At 42.0% G+C, this 16,662-nt stretch overlaps 1 protein-coding gene across 13 annotated transcripts in view; it reads right to left on the reverse strand.

Moving 5' to 3' along the window:
• Window positions 1–16,662, reverse strand: part of ARHGAP32 (Rho GTPase activating protein 32) — a 389,933-nt gene that overhangs the window by 73,091 nt on the left and 300,180 nt on the right. For 4 of the 13 annotated variants that reach the window (XM_075190514.1, XM_075190515.1, XM_075190512.1 and 1 more), the window contains exon 1: window positions 3,429–3,637. The exons of 4 other annotated variants lie outside the window; for them this stretch is intronic. In XM_075190514.1, the coding sequence (XP_075046615.1) occupies window positions 3,429–3,523 (95 nt within the window). In that variant the 5' untranslated portion in view covers window positions 3,524–3,637. Of the gene's footprint in view, window positions 1–3,428; window positions 3,638–16,662 lie in introns of those variants that run through there. 5 more of the 13 variants (XM_075190513.1, XM_075190511.1, XM_075190520.1 and 2 more) reach the window with 3 other exon arrangements.

Below are 16,662 nucleotides of genomic sequence, written 5' to 3' on the forward strand. Positions count from 1 at the left end.
CTGGAAACAGTGCAAAATTATAAATAGATTAATAGGAGGCAAACAATCCAAAGAAAAATGGTAATTATTAAACTTCTTATAGCCTGCCAGAGTGATTTATGTTTTCATTTTTTAATGGGATTGATGCTGCAGAAAAACTTGAATACATAATTTCACTTTGACCAGCTTTACAAATCTGAATTACTCCTTCATATTTTGGTAAAAAAACATTCTAAAACTGTGATTCCTATAAGCTCACTGATTTAGAGAGGAAAACTGAACTGAACATTGTGTAGGGTTGCACTGGACAGCAGATTCGTAGTGGGGCCGTTCTGGATAAAGTGATGGTGCGTAATGATCCAGCGGTTCACAAAGCACATGGAACCTCCATACGACGCATAGCCAAGGCATCAAACAACAGGTCTTTGATGGAGTGTCCCTATTTTTATAAGTTCAGTCCCACGACAGAGCTGCTCGCCATCCACTGATAGAATTGATGTTTGCAGCTTCCAGTCTCTGTGGGGCAGAAGTAAGATCCAGTCACACAGCAAACAGTATCCCAGAACACACCTAGACCCCGGCCCGTCTACATACACGCCCCAAGCAAATAAATCTCATTAACATTCCTGTCAGGGGTGTTTGTCATAGGAATCCCATAGGCATATTTACAGAGCTGTCAGTTGTTGTTTAAACCACTTTAAGTTGTGTGATTTTAAAGGTTTTAACACATATCCACAAACCGTCTCTCTCCATGTGAATGCAAATAGCACAAAGTTTCTAAGACAAAACCATGTAGGAAAACTTTCCCTGTAACTGCCACAAAACATGGAAACCTGTCCTGCCAGAACCGTCTCATGTCAGAAATCGTCATAACAAAGAAAAACAGTATTTTATGACGTCACATCTACCCAGATGTTGGAAAACAACAGGAAATACTCTGAGAACAGACTGTACATGTGGCATATAGTTCCAGCATGAGAGATATCGCCGTACACACTAATCCCAGCAATGTCAGAACATGCGTGTTAGTGAGTGTCATGGAGCTTTGTGTATTTATATACATAATACACATAGACACCGTAAATACACAGATATAGCTGCCAACATCTTCCATCATTTCTATGGATGCTTTCCTGCTAAGTATGTAACACGGGTGCAGGCAGCGTTATAATCCATATCCTGACTTACTGAACATGGCTACTTGGTTCTCTTTCTGTAACTTTAAATAATCCTAAACTCTCTGATGATTACGATAGATATTAATTTCTGGACATTTCCAGGACAAATCATATTATTTATCAATAATATAATTATCATGACAATAATAATTTTAAAAAAAACAAAAAAAAACAGTGAAGCATAATACTCCAATAGTCACCATGTTTGACAGATGATGCATAGGCCTGATGTCCAAACCAGCAACCTGTAGAACTAGGTTTATCAGTTACACCCCTACAATGTCGCTATGCCCCTGTAATACCCTTACAGTGTGGCTAGGCCCATGCGGCGCCCCTACAGTGTGGCTAGGCCCATGCGGCGCCCCTACAGTGTCGCTAGGCCCATGCGGCGCCCCTACAGTGTCGCTAGGCCCATGCGGCGCCCCTACAGTGTCGCTAGGCCCATGCGGCGCCCTTACAGTGTCGCTAGGCCCATGCGGCACCCTTACAGTGTCGCTAGGCCCATGTGGCGCCCCTACAGTGTCGCTAGGCCCATGTGGCACCTCTACAGTGTCGCTACGCCCATGCGGCACCCCTACAGTGTCGCTACGCCCATGCGACACCCCTACAATGTCGCTACGCCCATGCGACACCCCTACAATGTCGCTACGCCCATGCGACACCCCTACAATGTCGCTATGCCCATGCGACACCCCTACAATGTCGCTATGCCCATGCGACACCCCTACAATGTCGCTATGCCCATGCGACACCCCTACAATGTCGCTATGCCCATGCGACACCCCTACAGTGTCGCTATGCCCATGCGACATCCCTACAATGTCGCTATGCCCATGCGACACCCCTACAATGTCGCTATGCCCATGCGACACCCCTACAGTGTCGCTATGCCCGTGCGACACCCCTACAGTGTCGCTATGCCCATGCGGCACCCCTACAGTGTCGCTATGCCCATGCGGCACCTCTACAGTGTCGCTATGCCCATGCGGCACCCCTACAGTGTCGCTATGCCCATGCGACACCCCTACAGTGTCGCTATGCCCGTGCGACACCCCTACAGTGTCGCTATGCCCGTGCGACACCCCTACAGTGTCGCTATGCCCGTGCGACACCCCTACAATGTCGCTAGGCCCGTGACACCCCTACAATGTCGCTAGGCCCCTGTGACACCCCTACAATGTCGCTAGGCCCCTGTGACACCCCTACAATGTCGCTAGGCCCATGTGACACCCCTACAATGTCGCTATGCCCATGTGACACCCCTACAATGTCGCTATGCCCATGTGACACCCCTACAATGTCGCTATGCCCATGTGACACCCCTACAATGTCGCTATGCCCCTGTGACACACTCCTCTACACTCATATCTGACATTGTTGGTACTTTCAGTCGTCTACCCCTATAATGTTGCTATGCCTGTGTAAGACACATCTGATACACTCAAACTTCTCCAACAATATCTCTGCTATGCTCATATCAGTAACTCCTGGTAGCACTATAGTGGTTTACATAATAATGTAGAATACAGGAACCAGGGAACATATGCAATATTTGACATCAATGGTGATGACTCTTCAGGATTAGGTGTTGGTAGTAATTAGTTAGGTGAATTGACCAACATTTGAGACTATTTGTCCATTCCATTTTATACTCCTATAATGTGAATAAGCTCACACCGGACACATTCAAAAAATATTCCATGTACAGCAGTGCAGAATTGGTGGCGCTATATAAATAAATGGTGGTGATGATGATTCAGTCTCATACAAATATGGTGATGCCATGCCTATAGCGCACACTCCTGGCACATTCAGCCTCATGGTGATGCCATGTCTTTATGTGAAAATCTTAGTACATTCCTGGTACATCTAATCTGTGCCATGGAGCAATCATGATGCAATGGACTGGGTGCCTGGAGCACTGGCGCATCAAACATATGTCCTGACATTGTGAATGTGCATTAGACTGACAGCTCTGCTGCAGAGACACCTGCAATAAACTGTACACCACAGAAACGCCTGCAATACAGCTCCCCAGCCTTCGGGGAAACATATTTGTGTGGAGAAGACATTCCATATTATTGTAGCCCAGGTGTGTCGTTGTACACAATACGGGGAAATATCTGCATAAACAAGAGGTCGGGAAGATGCACCGTGCACAGTGTAATGTATGCAATCCTCCTCCTCCCCCAAACTACACACACACCACAACAATGAGCGCCATAGACTGGAATCCCAAGGATAACACTACAAATCAGAGAAATGACTGACCTCTCCAATCTCTCCAGATTGCTTCCTGATGCCATCCTGCCCGCAGAAGAAGGTGCTGCATGGAGACTGGGGAAAGCATCAGTCCCTCCCTCCATGCTGCTGGATGACTGCAGGAGACAGGCTAGCCACCTGGGCTCCTCATTACGCGGCAACAGCGTCACACCTAGACCGTGGCCAGGTACAAGGCTCTGCGAGGTCGCCACAAACCTTTCAGCTGTTCATTTGCAGGCAGAGGGAGGGGGAGAGAGAGCCATGAGGCAGTGTCAGAGGGAGGAGGGGTGGGCTCGGCCTCTCAGGGCACATTGTTCTCCTATTTCAAGTTCTGGGAGCTTCAAAGGATGTATTCAGCTCTATGGCGGCCACAAAGAGAGCCTGGGAATAATGATGATGGCGGCTGGATACGGGGGACTAGGAGCAGGCATTAACCCCTTCCTTCCATGACCAACAGTGACAGAGTTATATTCTGTATTTACTGCACAGATGTCTCACACAACGACCCCTGCTCCCCTGTGCAGCATCATTACATGTAAATGAAGCAGTATGACCAGGTCAGGTGGAAGCATTGTATAACACACAGTCCAATCTCTAGGTAAGCAAGACTGGCTCCATGTAATAGTTACAACCTCTACACATTATACAGCACACAGCTGCATCACATTACCCACTGGTACATCTACTATAACCCCCAAAGGCAGCTGATGTTGTCCCCACTGTGGCAAGGAACTGTGCAGGTCTGTATCTGCTCTGGGGGCCCATCAATCTGCTGGGTACACACCTATGCAATCATACATCAGATACAATGTCTCTAACGACTTCACCAACAACAGAGTTCCCATGAGCATGGCGATGGATGCGCACACACCTACAGATCTGTGACCTCATCTCATAACCATCTACTGAAGATCTAGAGATATCTGCCTACGCTGCTGCAATATGTTGGGGAAACTATCGGCAGACGTCATGACTGCGTGCACACTGCCACATTTCTCCGATATCGTTGATCGCCATTTTTAGAAAGTTTAGAAAACCAGATCAGCAGATGCAATGTGTTTTGGTATAATAAAAAAATGATAGTGGCAGTGTACACTAATGCAATATCTGCCCAAATTGGGGTTTATTGTGCAATCTGCACGATTTGTATAAGTGTGTACCCAGCTTTACTCAGCATACAGGACTTCTACCAGGGGAACTATTATTAAAACTGTCCATACACAGACACACCTGATAACTCGCCTGGGCAGAGAAGGATCAGATGTTACATGTTGTTTTGTCCTCAGTATTCTTCTGATGAGTACAAATATATCAAGAGACTGAAACTAAGTATCATGAATACATAAATTACAGTCAAATATACAGCATAAAACAAGTCGTGTACACTCAGACCTAGTACAACAGAGGCAGACTACATGCAACATTGTACTTCCTTGTATTTATAGCAACTGGACCCCACACACTACACTGCTGTCTGTTCACTGTATGTATCATTACATTCAGAGATACACAATTACACACACAGTAGGAAGGAAGCTGTACTTTCTCCAATACCAATGTGATAGTCAGTACTGTAGATAATCAGCTCAGAGTCACCTTGCTCTGTGATAACACAATCCCTCCATGACATCAGCTGTTACAGTAACATTTATCAGCACCAGGAAGACCCGCTGACTGTCCAGTATAGGAGTCACCTAGATTGGGAAACTGAGCTCCCGGAATGACCGTGTTTCCTTCTATTATATATTGTGAAAGCCGAGAATATTTCTCATATCATTTCTTTATTCATGGCAGCCAGGAACTATTATCTCCTCCATATACGTATTTATGGACAATACAACTAACTTACATTATGTTTCATTTAACAGTTTCCCACACAGCGGAGATGATATTTGGGAGAGCTCAGTACTTTGCTCTGTGTCTCCAATTTCTACCCTCATCTACAGGGACAATTCTACACTAATTAAGTCATTTAGTAACAAAACAAAAGAAAGCTCTGAAAATTATGTCATATTTTACTATGAGGAGAAACATTCAGACATAATACCCATGCATGGGGTAAAGAGGTATCATAATACCCACATTCGTTGGTTTCCAAAGTGTGTTCATTCATTCGTGTAACAAAACAGGACCAGAATAAAGAAATCTGCTCGGCATTGATGAATCTCTTACATTCCTGGGATGGGAAGGGGTCCTTGGTCAGCCGCAGCACTCCTGACTCACATATGCTGGCAGCCCTCAAAATATATCCCCCTCAAGAGCATTCCCTCTACTGCCCCCTGCTGGCCAGTGTTGTTTTATAATCCAACATGACTACAGGACATGGTAGAAGTAGGTACAACATTCAGCATAATACTAGTAACCGACATTATGACAAGATGATAAATAAGATTATTTATAAAGAGCGGCTCAGGGCACTTATCTACACACAGATACAGCAACATCTACCCAGGAACACACAGAGATGATGAGGTGTTATCCAATAACGTCACATGGGAGGGGGGCTACCTACATTGTACCATTTCCTCACCCCCATTACTAGAAAGAAGTAACACTGCTGGTAAAATGTTCGTATTCACAGAGGGATTGTTTACTCCAAAACCAAACGTGCCTATTTTATCATCTTCATAATAGACAAATCTTTAACAAGATCTCTGGATACACCTATAATATCTGTAAGTGTATTATAAAGCTGGTTACACACCTATGAAATCTTATTTTAGATGCAATTTCTGTAAAGATTTCATCAAAGATGGAGTCCCAATTAGCAGCCGATTCATGTGTACACACCTACACGACTTACCTTCAGATCTGTGCTCTTCATCCATAACCATCTGCTGACAAGATCCTGACTCTGTACACACTACAGATATCTGCCTACGCTGCCAGTCTGGAGTGCGTACACACTGCCACATTTGCCCGACATCGTTCCATCATTGATAATGATTTTTAGGAAGTTTAGAAAGCCAAATCATCAGGTGCAATGTGTTTTGGTACGATAAAACAACGTGGGAGCGTACAATAATGCAATATTTGCCAAAACTGTCATGAATCGTGTGATCTGCACGATAATTGCATAGATGTGTACCCAGCTTAAGTAACATTTCACACTATGTGGATCACTGTGAGAGCAATAGTTTATGAAATAGAATAGTATTTAGAAGATTTATTGGATGGATTAATGGATGTAAATGTTGGAAACTGGGATTGCTTTTAGTATCGTGTGACATTAAAGCACTTTATTCCTGATCACAAAGATGGTTTGGAAGCAGACACTTTTCTGTACTGCGGGTGGTATATCAGTATACCACACATTCTGTATTGAAATGTATAGAATTTATTTTAAGTCACATTTATTTCAAACATAAATGATCTATTATATGTTCTACACATTGTTGTTGGCATGGGAAATGCTATGGCAGCCAGTTTATTTTGTTTATGGATTATTTGGGATTAATAAGAGATAATGATCCATATATTCTAAATACGAGCACTTGGATGGGATTGATGAGAGGTATTTTGTTGGTATGATAGTGGCCAAGGGCTACAATCATTTCTTTCATACATATCTGATAAAAGGGTAAATCTTTAATTCACATAGCAAGTAAATACCACCATATTTCATTGACAGATTCGGATATTATAGTCATAAAGAATCTCTTTACACAAGCAGATAACACTACATGTCACCAGTAATCACAACCTGGCTGAAAAATATCCCAAAGTCCACTGACACGAATAGAAATTGCACAAGGAGGAAAGATTATCAGGAACAAACTTTATATTTGAATGATTTAAAGAGAAACAATACAACACTATGATGTTAAACGACACCAAACACAAAGTACATAGAATAGAAGGAATATATTTATCATATAATGATGACTGCACAGTAACATAGTAAAGTCGTCAGACAGCGGTTAACCCCGTGTTATATGCCTGTCGCTGTACAATCTTTTCTACAGATAAAACCCTAACGTCACTGGATGTGAGCGATAGGACTATGTCAGTGTATGCAGATATTACAGTGCTACTCAATTTATGTACAAGAGTAATGAAAGGATGTTCACAAGGAAAGGAGAAGTATTGTGTAGTATTACTGTGCCCCTGTGGGATAGATTATATCAGTCGGACAAGTAGAATTTATAAGAGAAGGCATCAAAGATCTGTAATGATTACAGCTCCAACAGATGAGATCTATAGACAGCGAGGAGCATCATGGAAATTCTGATTAATAACAGAGACCAAGAGAAGTCATACTGTGCAATAATCTCACCCTGCATACAGACAGAGAAGTCATACTGTGTAATAATCTTACACCCAGTACACAGACTGAGAGAAGTCATACTGTGTAATAATCTTACACACTGTATACAGACTGAGAGACGTCATACTGTGTAATAATCTTACACCCAGTATACAGACTGAGAGAAGTCATACTGTGTAATAATCTTACACCCAGTATACAGACTGAGAGAAGTCATACTGTGTAATAATCTTACACACTGTATACAGACTGAGAGACGTCATACTGTGTAATAATCTTACACCCAGTATACAGACTGAGAGAAGTCATACTGTGTAATAATCTTACACCCAGCACACAGACTGAGAGACGTCATACTGTGTAATAATCTTACACCCAGTATACAGACTGAGAGAAGTCATACTGTGCAATAATCTCACACCCAGCACACAGACTGAGAGACGTCATACTATGCAGACGTCACATACCCCAGTATACAGAACAAGATAAGTTGTACTATGCTGTTGTCGGTGCTCTGTCTTATCTTAACGATTGGCTTTGTTCTGACAGCTTTGCCCATTAAACAAGCAGGTTATGTCTGCTAGCATTTACATAAATAAACGAATGAAGATGAAGTGTTGAAATGGCAGCATGACTAACTCCCGAAACAGCCACTGTAAGACATACACATTCAGTCACAGGGGGATTGTGGGGGTGACGGCATCATTTTCACACATCAGTATCCTGACAAATAACAGTCACATTATTCCTGTATTTGCATACTGTCTGTTCTCGCACAGTGTAACCACTTCACTACCAATCAGATTGCTGTTTTGTAGAGCTTAGAAAGGATGTGTACTGGGCAGTGTTGTGAGCAGGATACACAGCCAGATCCTGCTATTCCTCTGACTGAGGTGCAGCCAACATCAGGACTTCTCAGAGAGGCTGAAACAGAGCTGTTCTCCCAGTAAATGTGTTTAACAGGCATGCAGATGTACAATTACCAATTAGATAATGAAGACAGGAGGCCTGGGCGTCTGGCAGAATAAACTGACACAGATAAATTCAGGTAACAGAGCTGAACAATTTATTTATAACTGCTATTGGAAATAATATTACACAGGTCAGGACACGCAGACACCATGTTTCCTATATATAGGCAGTGACAAATGAAGCGTCATACAGTGATAATGTGCAACGGGATAATATACAATATCATTAGCTGCTCACACTCTGTGGTTGAGCCATGTCATTATTTGGTGTAACCAGGATTAGACATAAATACTGCACTCAATGGATTCTAGAAATATACGAAAAACAAGTAAATACCAGTTTAATAAGAGTCCATGGTTAGGAGATGGTTGGAGTGCGCTCTCCATGTAAATACAAACATTTCCATTCAGAGTCATTTGCAATTCAACCATAAGCCTCTCTCAGTGCAGAGATCTCCATCTACTTAGCATGTGTATTGAGGAAATTCCTCCACTCTGTGCTCAATAGAGGAATGTAAAAGAGGTTGGCAGCTGAAAATGCAGAGAAAGCAAATATTAGCCTGAAGGAACATGGCTGCCCAAAAGGTCAGGTGTCCTAGTAGCTGTGTGCGTGATATCAGGTCGCAGATGGCAGCGTGAATGGTGTAACCTCAGGTGAAAGCACATGCTCTATGTTCCACACTGCCTGGTTATGTGGTGACAATGAATCATGTGGTTTATCCAGACTAGGAGAATCCCGGGGAGAGGGAGCATTATTTGCTATTGTACAAATTACACTGCCATACACTAATTTTCAGACCAATTTACCTCTATTAAGTAAAAGCAGCAATTATTTTGTGCACGGCAGGGTGGAGCACTACGTTTTCTATTTCACCAGGGCAAGGTGGAGCCATTGAATGACTTGATTATTGTCATTACACAATGATTAATGCTTTGTAGTGTAATAAATAATTATTTCATATTTCCACAATACAAGGCTGACTGAAGCCAATGTCATGACACTTGCAGACATCACTGCAGATTAGAAAGGAAGGTGCCACTCAAGGCCCCAATAAAAATAAATATAGACCCTGCACTACAATACCCAGCATATAAAATGAACTTTAATTTAAACTACCAATTTGCATTTCAGTATCCATTTTTGATACATATTAAAGTATAAAACAATAGATGGTGAGAATTTATCCAACGTGCAGAAAATGGAATTTTATTGCGTCATTGGTCAATACAAAAATAGGGACATTTCCAAAGCCATATCCTTACACCCAGCGGCTGCCCCTAGAAATTATCTCTAACAAAGCAAGTCCTGACCTAGGGAGATATAATAGTTTCTGGTGAGGCAAATGGATGCATCAGTTATCAAGGACATGGTTTATGGGCCTCACTTAATGTCGGACATGTTTGTGGAGTACACACACATTTAGTACTGTGCATGTGTATTAAAATGCATCTTATCACCTTATACACAAACCACTCATGCAGTGCAATTCTCATCAGCCTCTACTGCCATCTGCTGGATGGGCGGAGCATCTGACCACCATAAGACTTTTTACCCACCGTATTATCTTACAGACCCTCTCTTATTATTAGTATATATGAATGTATACATTTATAATATATTTAGAATGACAGCTGCTGTTTAGATCCACAATGTTTCTCATAGGAAGAGATACTTTTATTTTAATAAGGACTGGACAAGACTGTCAGTATCAGCAGTACAGATGGAGTTGGCCAGAGGTTATTTAAATAGCACTAATATAGCCGTGACGTTATGGGGGATTTATAAGACGACGTGATATGACTGGGCGTTACCTGGAGCTCCCCAATAGCCACATTATGGTGCCGCCTCATCCTGACCTATGCTGGATTGTGGAGAGTAAAATCATCAGCTCACAGAATCCCCCTCTTCCTTCATTCATTTCCATCCTAACATATTGTTCAGTTTATCCACATGTATGTGTTATATTAATCATGAGAATGGAGGGAAACCTGGACTGTCACTTTTATGCAGTGTTTTATTAAACTGGTAGAAATGGGTTTTCCTGTAAGCTGGAACTTGCAGAAGGCATCCCACTGATTACCTCCATATAGTACCAGTACCACTCAAGATGTGATCTGTGGAGAAAAGGGCCGTGTAGCCCCACAACACAGGGAATGCCCCCTAATGTGCATTCTCCACCTCTGTATTGCATTTAAATGACCTTGTCCCACAATACGAAACCCCAGATTTATATGTGGGAGCACCCAGCTGACACACTGCAAGAAGGCCGTCGCTCTGTAAGCTCCTCCCATCAATAGATGCAAAGTGTTGCAGCCCTAAAGACTCCACACTCTCGGTCAATGTGCACCATAGTAAAAACTTACACAAGGATGTGATGTCACAAAACAGTATTTGCACTTTCATAAATTACTTTTAAATTATTAAATTATCGCTGCCCGGTCCTATAGTAGTGTATAAGGAAGGGAGAAGGATGCAAGGTAACAGACTACTTCATAAATGTCATCTCCAGGTCACAAGTAGATAGGTAGGAAACTATTTCAATAAATTGCCTTTCCCACAGAAGGCAGCAGAAACGATAAGAAGAATTGTAAATTATCTTATTAAATGGGGCATCTGAACGTCTGAAGGAAATGTGTGAAGAGGATTGTTCTCTGATGTTCTGGGCTGTAGGGTAGTAGATGGAAGGTCCATGTAGAGGACTTCACCTTACTAAGAACGTTTCCATCTCTCTAGAAGAGATATCTGAGCAGCATGTGATGTTGCAGAGCAGCGTGTGTGTGTGTGTGTGTGTGTGTGTGTGTGTGTGTGTGTGTGTGTATGTGTGTAATATATATATATATATATATATATATATATATATATATATATATATATATATATATATAGATAGATAGATATATAGAAATACCCATAAAGTAAGATAAAGCTTGTCCATCTCTGTAGGCAGGAGAAATAACACAATACTTGTTCTCTTGTGGGCGTACAGCAAACCCTTCACCGTGACAGAACAATCACTAAGGACGTGCAATTAATCCTAATAGTCACAAAGAAGCATCAGTGATTGTAGAAGTTCCTATACACTGAAATCCACAGTAGGACAATACTGAAACCATTAAAATACAAAAATGAGATTTATAGATATGAACCAAGATGATAAAATATAATGCTCAGTGTTATCCTGATATTACACCATAGCTTTATTATATAAAGTATTACTTTCCATTCCATTATAGACCAGTATAGCCCCTCCCACACGTACTGTCCAAATGGCATCTGATGAAGTTCAAAAAGCTAAAACTGACGTTATATGCGTTACTTTGATAGCACTGATCCTGCCCCTCTAACAACCATCCAATCCATACAGTACATGTCAGTCAAGTAAGTACATAATCTGCCAGTCACTCAGTGTCTGCTCTGTTAGTGAAGCCCCTCCCTCCTAACATGGTCACTTGCTGCAAAGGGGGAGAGAGAGCATGGTGGAGATATCTAGTAGAAGCACCCCAGTTATTTCATGTATAATATACCACCAATAATGTATATTAATGTCAAACAGTAATTTACTTCCTCTTGAACATCCCATACAATGTATAGGTAGCATTACAAAGAAGGTCCGATGACAATTACATAAAAGGCTTAATATTTAATACACTAATTTGGTTAGATGTTCCTGCAGCAAAGAGCTTACAATCATATAACAGCAGGCAGACTCTCCAGATACAAGACAATGTCAAAGCCCTGTGCTGAAGGCGTCTCCACCTTCATATAAATATCCTGTATATCACTACAGGGCACTGTGCATCTACAGAGGCAATAAGCGTACGTACACATATATATACATACATATGTACATACATACCTACATACAATACAATCTCCCAGGAAGGCATCTATGTAAAGGAGAAACCGTTAAACCTGGCTCGTCATGGATTCATCTCTGATATATTTTCATTTGTTTCTCTCTCTCATGTGGGAGAAAGACTGGGAATGAGGTATTCTCATGTCCCTGCTAGCTGCATTGTACAGTAATCTGTGTGTGCTCTGCACCACGCATACATAGTAATGAATCACACAGCAGCTGGGCTGGGGATAAATGGAGTCAATGAGACTCTTACTAGGAAGATCCAGCCATGAATAATCACTGTAGGCACATGCTAGGCTGCTCCGCAGCGATGGTGCAGGACACATGCTGACTGTCATTTGCTTCTGTGCCTCTCCTAGAAGCAACGCAAGATTTATCCAGACTTAAATCCACAGCACCTATCTGCCACCTCTGCTAGATTATGGAACATGTCTGTCCATTGACATCAATAAAAATGATTAGGCACCAGCGAGGAAAGGGTGTGTCATGTGACGTAATATCACCGACACCGTCCATACTCGTTGCACTGAGCGACCACTCTCCACATGTGCGATTCCCACGGGTCACTGTAGCTGATTACGTATGTTGGTTAATAACACGCGGAGATCATTAGGAGAACCGCCAATCAGAGCAGAAAGAACTGTGTTTGGCACAGGTAGTAAATCTAGACAATCACTGGCCTTATCGTAGCACTTTATTAACACATCTCCGGAGCAGCCGAGTGATACTGAGCCGCCCGGCGATACTGGCCGGCAGCGCTATGAATAGTCTTCACCATCCCTACGAAACGTCCCATTTTAGAGCTTTGTCTAGATCTGTGCACTGCTGATCTGTCTAACTGAACAGGGGTGTGGAAGGGAGGAGAGAAGAGAATGCGGCCCCATCGCGCTGGCCTATCAGTTCCAATTATATATATATATATATATATATATATATATATATATATATTATTGTGACAGTGGTCCAATTTTAAGAAATACTTAATTTAAATAAAGCATTTTTAATTTAATATATCCTACTGTCACCATCCTGAGATGGCGAAAGGACAACGGTCCTTGTTAAACAGCCTTCCTGATATAGAGCTTTTCTCATCGTAATAAATACAATGAAATATATCGGTAACTGTAATATGATCACTATCAGTGTAAATATGTCATACATACTCTAGGGTGTTATAAATCAACCTAAGTGACAAGTATTATAATCCTGACATTAAAGTCTAACAATCTTTCTACTTAGATGAAGAAATCACCTTTCCTCACAAGGTCAGACTGTAACGTGTGTGTGTGTGTGTGTGTGTGTGTGTGTGTGCTGATTGTACAAGGGTGCAATTGGTGGTTTGGGAAGAATGACTGATAACGGGAACCTAATGACAGATCCTGGGGGACTGTTAGGGTCTTACAGACTGTAGTAACAGGAATCACACATTATAACCTACAACTTGCATTAATGGGCCAAGAGAGAGAGAGAAGATTATAGTGAGCATTGAAGAACAAGCAAAAGCAGCTGCACAAATTATCCCTGAACCACGAGGCTGCTGATTCATCCGTGAATCCATCACAGCGTACAAGACACCCACGTCCTGGCTATTAGCCGCCGGTGCCTGTTACTATGGTGATGTCAATATCTGTGTGGGCTCCCCAAGACGGCAGCAATGTGAGGACGTAATAGAGGAAACCTCACACAGGACATCTATGTATACTGGATATACCACATGTGCTTTATATATTAGGTGTTGTATAGAGAGACACTGTGGGGTCAGCCAGGTTATACTATTATACTATGCCACTAATACACAGGCCGTGCACATACCCAACACTCTAATACTCCAATATACTCGTCAGTCTCAAATCCAGCTCACAGTCATTAGGAGCCTCTGGCTGATATTAGGCCGGAGAGAGAGGAGTCCGTGGAAAACAAAGAAATAACTTGAAACAAAATAAAATGAATTTGTAGAGCAAAAAGAAAATCTTCCAGGTGCTCCCAGTGACATAACTGCATGCCTCCATTTCTGGATAACCCCACAGAGCATCTGTGTGTGTAGTGTGTGGCTGTGTCATGTCAGCCGTAACCACCTCTAAGACCCTTCCAATGCTGCATACACACGTCTTCTGCCCCAGAATACAGATACAAGTCCTGGTCAGCGGGAGGGCAGAGAGTCCCTAAGAATCGGGGGACAGTTTAGATGTAGTTTAGATAAAAGATGTTACTAAGATGTCTCTCCCCCGTGTTATCGATGCCTCCTCCTTTCCAGTATTGACATTCAGCCACATACAGTGAATTAAGAGGCTTATAACCGTGGTCCAGCACTAACAGCCCCTGCTGCAGTCTCTGCCCCAGGCTGGGGTATAAGTGACATCTGACCGGAGATGATGGGGCAGCCACAACTGGACACACAGCAGCAGTATGGACCAGTGCTGGACCACGGATATAACCTACATATCGCTATGTTCTTATCATACAAGTACACCAGAAAAAGGGGAAACACATGGAACATAAAAATAAAAAATAACTGTTGAACTCCTTTATGTGTCATTTGTCTAAAAATAGAGAAAAGCGTATAAATTAATTTTGCTTTAATAAAGAAAAATCAATCAGCAACCTGCGTACAAGATAAAAGTTATGTTATGAATGATGTATTTCTGCTAAGTCTTCCACAAGGTACCCTGGACGGGGATAACAAGGACTCCGTGAGGCTGGAGTCTCTATGAAAGGACCCTCTGGTCTTCTGGTACTCTGAGAACACTGTCCTGGGGCACTCAGTGATTGTGGATCTAGATGTACGTATATCTGTGGCAGGGGAGATATGGTCTCCCTCATGCATGAATGTTATATGTGTTTATATATGATCCTAGGAATACAAATTACTGACATTTTGTAACTTTATTCTCTGACTTTCCCTCTTTGAGAGACCTCAGTAATTAATGTGGTGATGACAGTCTCACTTCCAGATCTTCCATTGGAGCATATAGAACATTGGTGCCCCTGGGAGTACACTCAGGGTGAGAACAGTACAGAAGAATAGAGCACACCAAAGCCAATTTACACACTATACATGTTTTACACAACATACCCTCAGATCTGTGCTCTTCATCTGTCATAACCATCTGCTGAAAAGATCCTGTCTCAGTAAACTCTATGGAGATCTGGTCCTGAGTGTATACACACTGAAGGATTGGAACATCGCCCCATCGTTGAACAACATTTTTAGTCTGGTTTACATGTTACAGTATTGTGATCTAATGGGAGTATTTTGAGTTGCAGGTATCTTAAGAACACAGTATAAGCAATCGTCCGCTCTTAGCACATCTAGAAGCGTCCAGATTAAAGATACGGCATCCATCATCATCATCAAAGCTGCAGTGATTGGACGATGAATCTGTCCATCTCTTTACAGCTTTGTTTAGTGATGGGAAGTTTGTTGCCTGTATATTCCTCATATTTCTAGAATTGCTGGAAAAAAAATGCCATAGGAAGGGGAACTCCTAATCCTCTAAATGTAATTTCGGTCCATCCCACAACACAGAGATTATATCATCATCTGCTGGTGTCTGACCAGGAGCTTCAGTGTATGTACATGTAATTAGTAAAGATCAGTAAACTTACAAAGAAAAGCGATTATTAAGGTAAGCATCCAATAACATTATATTTAAGGGTCTTTATTTTTAATTACTGTTATACAGTGCAAAGAGATTTGGGGTTGGGAGGGGCACAGTTAGCTCTACTCTAAATGGCAATGTTATAAATAGAATGTAAATAATGCTGCCCGCCATTTTCCCTGCACACTTTACAAAAATGTACCTTGCAGTTCTTGTCCAATGCCGGACAGTTGTAGGATCATTACTATAATTGTAGAATTATACAATATGAGATCAGTTTCAATCTGACTCTTTTAGATTCTACATTTTCACCTGCTTGGATTATAGTTGATTTGTGTGACTGCATTGCCTTACATTGGATCTATCCTCATCTGCACACATGTAAATTCTTCAACAACTCCACAGAAAAGATATTGGGTTGCTATGTGCGTTGCCAGATTTAATGAGCACAGGAAGAAGAGAGTGACGTTGGCTGCGACTCACTGACTTCTCACATTAACACCTGAACACGTCAATCACCCAGTAGGAAAACCAGAGAGATAACTG

The sequence above is a fragment of the Mixophyes fleayi genome, chromosome 11, assembly GCF_038048845.1.
Source record: "Mixophyes fleayi isolate aMixFle1 chromosome 11, aMixFle1.hap1, whole genome shotgun sequence".
Taxonomy (NCBI): Eukaryota; Metazoa; Chordata; class Amphibia; order Anura; family Limnodynastidae; genus Mixophyes; species Mixophyes fleayi.